The 7,049-nt window shown below is 36.9% G+C and overlaps 1 protein-coding gene and 1 pseudogene across 1 annotated transcript in view; both read left to right on the top strand.

Annotated features, from left to right (window-relative positions):
• The window catches only part of LOC102813828, a 3,212-nt pseudogene extending 878 nt beyond the window's left edge, over window positions 1-2,334 (top strand).
• Window positions 1-7,049, top strand: part of PIK3C2G (phosphatidylinositol-4-phosphate 3-kinase, catalytic subunit type 2 gamma) — a 517,177-nt gene that overhangs the window by 302,075 nt on the left and 208,053 nt on the right. Inside the window, exons 19-20 of the mRNA XM_006866018.1 lie at window positions 4,304-4,396; window positions 6,220-6,349. Coding sequence (XP_006866080.1) covers window positions 4,304-4,396; window positions 6,220-6,349 — 223 coding nt within the window. The remainder of the gene's footprint in view (window positions 1-4,303; window positions 4,397-6,219; window positions 6,350-7,049) is intronic.

Genomic DNA, 7,049 nt, shown 5'->3' with positions numbered 1-7,049 from the left:
ACACACACACACACACACACACACATATTTCACTGGTTTTGCAGCTCTGAAAAAGCCAGCCTAAGACAGTTTCAAACCCCAGAAATCAATTATGTCTATCTGAGATAAAATCTAAATCTAAATAATTTGGACTATTATTAGCAATGTGTTGTAGTTGTTAAGTGCCGTTGAGTCGGTTCTGACCCATAGCAATATGGGTTGATTAATGCTAAAGCTATGAAAACTCAACATATCTTAGTAACTTATGGTAGAATTAACATTAGGAATTACTGAGTCCAAGATTTTGCTTGTTTGTTTTCATTTAACACGTAGTGGTGGTGATAATTTTAGGTGCCATGGAGTCAATTCCAACTCGTAGTGACCCTGCAAAGGGTTTCTGAGGCTGTTAATCTTTATCAGAGTAGAAAGCCTCATCTTTCTCCCATGGAGTGGTGGACAGATTCAAACTTCTGACCTTGTGGTTAGCAGTCCAATTTGTAACCCACTATGCTACCAGAGCTCATTTCCTTAAGAAATAGAGCATCTTTTCAGTTAAAATTGCACATGAGTTTTTCCTTATAAGGCCAGTAAGTGTGTGGAGGGAGCATGAGCACTGGCAAAGAGGAATGACTCCCATGGGTGTCCACATAGTTGCCCCAACAGAGGATCAGCTTGGGTCATCATTCCAAGACCACACTCTTCTCACTGGGTACTTCATGGCAGGAAATGTGTTACCAGATGCTGCAAAGTCACGTTTAACATAGGACTGAGCAACTATGGGCACAAAAATGAATAGGTCAGATGTGTCCATGTGACACTATCTCCTCCCCAGTTCAACTCCCATACACTCTGCTCTGACAAACGGCTCCTGAAACCTGAATTAAAACTCTTTATTTTAATCTTAGCAACAACAGCTGGAATTCACTTTTCTTTAGAACCACAGTGGCCACCAGGCAAAAGAGCTTTAGATCCAGCCCCCCACCTGTGGGCCCTATTTTACAGAAGCAGAAGGGCACCTGATGGTGAACCTGGGAAACCAGAGCAGGGGACAGGACTATAGTTTCCAGAATAATCATGTTCTCCTCTGCACTTCAGACATTATGTTAGCACTGTGTCCAGCTTACTGGAGGTTCTGAAACAGTTCTGGGTACTGGCAGCCAATACCAGAGATACCCACCAAGAATTAGGCCTTAGAGCTACTCATATTAGAGCAGTTTTCGTGCATGCTTTCCAGAAAGTTCCAGACCTGGGGTTGCTGCATCATCTTTGAGGGACAGAAAAACATTTCTATGGTAGCGGATTTTCAGTGGGCTGGGAGAATTTTCAGCCCCAACATAATAACAAAATACTTTTGGAGGAGAGACAATATTGAGTCCAATATAAAAATGGCTTTTAACCTCTCCAGTCAATGGGGTTTCTATTCCTGGAGCCTACCCTGAAATTCCTCTTGTTTCTGTGAGCACCTTCCTATAGAATATATTCTCATCTTTTTTGTCCTGGTTCCTGCCCTTTTCCAAGTAGGAAGCACAGGAGACCAACCACTGGCAACTGTTCTTCAGTGGTCAGGCCTCAGAAGTCTATATTGTATAACATATGATGATGTGTCTCCGGACTCCATTTATAAGAAGTAGAAAGGCTTGGCAGTAAGCCAGCAAGCCCTACACTGGAACATGATGCCAGAAAAGCATAACAGCCTGGCCTGCCTGGCAGGTGAGAACAGGATGGTGAGTCAGAGTTGACTCCAAGGCTGGAAATTTCTGAAGGATAGGAAACTCTTGGCATGATAACAGGAGAATTCTCAAGAATGATTCCTGGGGTCTCGAGGTTGGAGATGCCTGTGAAGGTAGTTCATGGGAACTAGAAAAATAACCCTCAGAAGAAGGGAGCCGACTAGAATAGAGGTATCTAAGTAATAACAGGCAAAGATAAAAATAAAAATGCCACAAAAGATAAATGTGAGGAATATAAAGAACTTGGAGACCATTTTAATCTGCCTTCCCAGTTTCCTGAACATCAAGGAGGTCTGAAGGGACAGACATTCTAGCAGTGTGATGAATGTGCCAAAGCTTCCAACTGTTGCCCATGCTTCATTAGCTATACTGGAGAGAAAGTTTAGGAATAAAGTATGGTAACATCTTCTGGAAAACCTCTCAACTCATCTGGATTCACTTAGATAAGAAGTCTGGTGAATTCAGGGAATATAGAAAAATCTGTTGCCACAGCCCCCATCTCATTCAACACCAAAGAATCCCCAATGAGGAGAAGCCTTATGAATGTGATAAATGTGCAAGAGTTCACTCAGAGTTCCCTACTCACAAACAGAGTGACCATACTGGGGAAAAGTCTTATAAATGAAATGAGGGAGGGGAGGCCCTCGCTGTTGGCAAAGTAAGGGCTTTTGAGTTACACAAGTCATAATCAGATCCTGTGCTTCTCAAAAATAGACATTATATCTCCCTTTCTCTATCCTAATTCTTTTATTTCATAAAAGCAGTTTCCAAAACTCTGTATTCATTCTTTGCTTTCTTTTGTCTGTGGCCCTCCTAATCCAAACAGGTTAGCTAGGTAGGGAAAGGCAAATGATGGGGGTCTAGGTTCAAGTTTAAAAATAAACCTACAAAAACATCTCCGTTGCCCTGGACCCCATTCCAACTCATAATAACTCTATAAAACAGAGAATTGCTCAAAAGCTGTAATCTTTATAGACATAGACTGCCACATCTTTTCCTGCAGAGTGGCAGGAGGGTATGAACCATCAACCTCTCAGTCAGCAACCAAGAGCTTAACCACTGCACTACCAGGGCTTCATTAAAGTAGAAGATAAAAATCTTTCTTCCTGTTTACTAATTTGTCATCAAATCTCAGCTCATCTCCTAAAGACTTCCTCCTTAACATGCCCTCATACCCAACTGCTCATAAATTACCTTGTAAATTATTTGAACTTAATGCATATGTAACACATGGAACTTCTATACTAAATTTGTGTAGGCTTTCTGATGGCAGGCGTAGTGTCTGTTACTGTTAGCATATAGATAGCACTTTACAGATACTAGTAAAATGTGTGTAATTTCTTTAATTGACTCTCAAAAAAATACATTTCATATGAAAAAAATCAAAATATTAAGCAATGAAAGCAGAGTATCTTTGGGTTAAGAAGAAGCATTAAGTGTATGTTTCAGTCTCCCTTCACCTTTTGCCTGTTTTCAGAACACATGGTACCTCAAAGAGACCTCCAAAAATTGACTGAACAGAGTTTGAAAACCACTGATCCAGATTCATATCTTGACTACTATAAGATTTTCTAGTTTAATGTCCATGACAGAAGGTGATAGGATCCCTGTTTAACTGATTCCTGGCAGCAGGAATTCATTACTTAACAAGTAGCTTCAAATTGATTCAAGTGCACGAGGGTTTGTGTTTGGTTGGAGATTAGATTAGATTTATACTGATAGGTAAATTAAGAAATAGATCCTTTCCTCTCAGCTTCTAGCAATTTCAGACATCTCAGAAATAATGACATTCAAAGCGGCCCTTCAACATGTATTGATGTCATATTTTACTAAGTTGGTAAGGTAATAGCATCAAGTCCTTTTCCTATTTTAGTATTGATTTTACTCTTCAATATCCTAGTGTGGCACTGTGGGTTAATGTGCCAGACTACAAAGTCATTTGAATATCAAGGTCTGCGGTTCAAGCTCACCAGTTGCTCCTTGGAAACCCTATACAGGGTTGCTATGGGTCGGAATTGACTCGACAGCACTTAACAACAACAACAATCAGCATATACCCCTCATAGCCTTGAGACAGATAGTCTTTGAGCACTTAAGCCTAAGAAGATGAAAGAAAAATATGCCTCAATGAAAGCAAAATGGAAAGTCATCAATAGCATAGAGCTGACAATGGAAATGTAAAGCGTCACTGAAACAAGAAGAGGAAATATGTGTTGTACTGTTATTTCTAAATGTAAAAATGTTGACTAATAAGAAATATATTGACTTTTTCAAAATAACTAATTAGTGTCAAGCACTGTAAAAGGTATTATATATCCATTGTTGTTGTTGTTAAGTGCCATTTAGTTGGCTCCAACTCATCTATTTTACATTAGAAAAATGTGGAGGGTGGTTGGTGTTATTGAGTGCTGTGGAGTTGACTTCACTCATAACTACCCTGTATAGGGTTTCAGAGGAGTGGCTGGTGGGTTTGAACTGCCCACCAATCTTGTGCTTAGTGGTCCAATGTGTATCCTACAGCACCATACTAGGACTCTAAAGGTGTTCTTTTTGCTTTACTTTTCTCATCATTTTTTTCCCCTCTCTTCCAATAGGCTTGTTCATATTTCACATCTAATGCGTTGCCATTGAAGATTACTTTCATCAATGCTAATCCAATGGGCAAGAAAATAAGTATTATCTTTAAGGTATAGTAGTAGTCTACCTAGATCAATCAATCCTGTGGGCAGAGAGATTGATTTATTACTCACAAAAGGAAATTACTGTAGCTATTTTCCTCTGGTAACACAAAGGATTCCCAATTATTTTAGATTCTGTAATTTTACAGAATTACAGTACATGCCAAATTATGACTGGCAATAAATCAAATATTATTGACTTAAAGCCACTGAAGCTTCAGGGCAAGATTTTGGAGGATGTATTCAATAAATAAAGTTATCCAATCATATTTGAGTGGCACAGAAAATTATGTTGTGAGCCCTTAGGACATAGCTTCCTTTTGGCCTAGATACTGAATTAGAATCAAAATTAACTGTGAACTCAAATGGCATAAGGCAATTTAATATAACAATTCTTATCTAAATAAGCATTTTCTTATTTTAATACTTTGCAATTTTTAGTTATTTTTAAACAAAAAATAAATATGCATCATTTTATACCTCATCATGAAAATGCTGAGGAAATAGAGGAAAAGGGCTCTAAGAAAGCCAGGAAAGAGAGACTAAAGATAGAGCTGTAAACAAAAAGTAAGGTTTTGCCAATCATCCATTTAATATAATCAGTTGTTCAGCCAACTATGTAATAAGAGCTCAGAGTAGATTTTTTGGGGTAAATTCTGACTGTCTATTTTGGAGGATAGTGATTAGCACACTCCTACTTTGGCTTTGGTCTGTGTAACCTCAGGCATTCATGGTCCTGTGACACTGCATTTTTTGGTATAGGAGCAGGGGGATGACAGTCTTGGCAGAATGATATGGAAAACATTTTCAAAACCAAACTGCTTACAGGTATAAAAACATAAAACTATCCTCCCCTTTGGACAGAATCCATTTCCTTCACCTATGCTGAAAAATTACCCTGTTACCATTTCTTATAACTATCCAAGACTGTTTTCTCAGAAATTTTTTAACTGCCTTCATAATACAAGAACTTGCAGATTCAAAGCCTGATGAATCATGTATGTGCTATTTATATTCTTAGTTAAGAAGCTCTTGATATTCTAACTGTATATCAATGCATAAACTTCTGACATACCAAGTACTGTTTCACTTAGAAAGAGATCCCGTTTGACTAAGTTTGAAATTTGGAGAAGCATTCATCCAATCTCTCCACCAGACTCAATCTAAGAAATTGCACACAGATAATAAATTGAAAAATTAGTATCAGAAAACATTACAAGCAGCACTTTGAGTTCAGTAACTACAGCTCTGTAATCATGTAGAGGAAAGTTCTCACTTTCTTTTATCTTCTATGAGAAACACAAGTAGTCTTAATGTTAATAAGGGACAGATTACCAATAAGTAAGGTATGCCTTGGTTTAATTGTGCTTACTTAATAATCTGTAATGAACAATTTCACCATATCAATAATGTAGTGAAAGCCAGGTGAAATTGTTCACTACAGATTAGTAAGTGAACACAATTAAGCTTGTGCATACCTTGCTTATTGTAAACCAGTGCATACCATGCTTAATGGTTAATCTGCTACTGTTGTTAATAAAACAATTATTATTGCTGTTGAAAAGTGTCATCAAGTCAGTTCTGACCCATAGCGACCCTGTATAGGGTTTCCAAGGAGCACCTGGTGAGCTTGAATCACTGATCTTGTAGTTCAAACCAATTTTGCAGTCCAGCATATTAACCTACAGCTCCACACAAGGACTCTAAAACAATTGAAGCTACCCTAGATCAAACTGCAAAATTTCTAAGACAAGAAATATCATATACTATGTGTGTTTGCAGTTAATGAAATTCATGGAGAAACCTTAAGTCTATCATTTTGTTTTTAATAGGCAGGAGATGATCTTCGCCAAGATATGCTTGTTCTGCAGATTATTCAAGTGATGGACAACATTTGGCTGCAGGAGGGCCTGGATATGCAAATGATCATTTACAGATGTCTATCCACAGGAAAAGGCCAAGGTCGGCATGGATTAGAAAGCAGGGCTGACTTACATTATTTATCTCACACATTCACCATGCTTTCCTCAGCTTTATTTTTTGTAGTAAATTAAAAAAAAAACTACAAAGAGTTATACACATTCCTTCTAAAATAATTTACTTAAAAAACAGTAAGCCAAAATAATTTATGTAAAATATAATGTGCTTATAGATATTAATTAGGATTTTGATGATCCTAATATTAACAAGGACTTTTTTAGGTATTAGTTACATTAATAATTGATTTAAAAAAAATTTTTTTTTCTGATATTATAATAGAAAAGGCTATTGAAAAAAAAAATACAATTGTTCCCTGTTAATAAAAAAGTTAAGTTACAAACTCTTAAAAGGATTGTAAAAATTCTAAATACATTATAAATCTATGTTTAATTTCAAAAAGTACTTTTGAGAGAAGCATAATATTAACAGCCAAAGATAGCCACATATACAAACTTTTGGAACATAATTTAGCATATTATTTCCTATATGAAAGCCAGGAAATGAATATGAAAGTATGATTTCACTTTTACACATTTGCAATTAAAATAATGTTAGTGACCCACCAAAATTATTACCAAAACTTCAGAAATGAAAGTTGTACTTAATTAAACTCATGCTAAATTGAAGAATGCGGAAATCATCAGATGTTATCTTTGATATCCCAGGCAAGTAAAGTTTTACT

This window comes from Chrysochloris asiatica, unplaced genomic scaffold (assembly GCF_000296735.1).
Source record: "Chrysochloris asiatica unplaced genomic scaffold, ChrAsi1.0 scaffold00086, whole genome shotgun sequence".
NCBI lineage: Eukaryota > Metazoa > Chordata > Mammalia > Afrosoricida > Chrysochloridae > Chrysochloris > Chrysochloris asiatica.
This window is presented reverse-complemented; position numbering and strand designations above follow the sequence as displayed.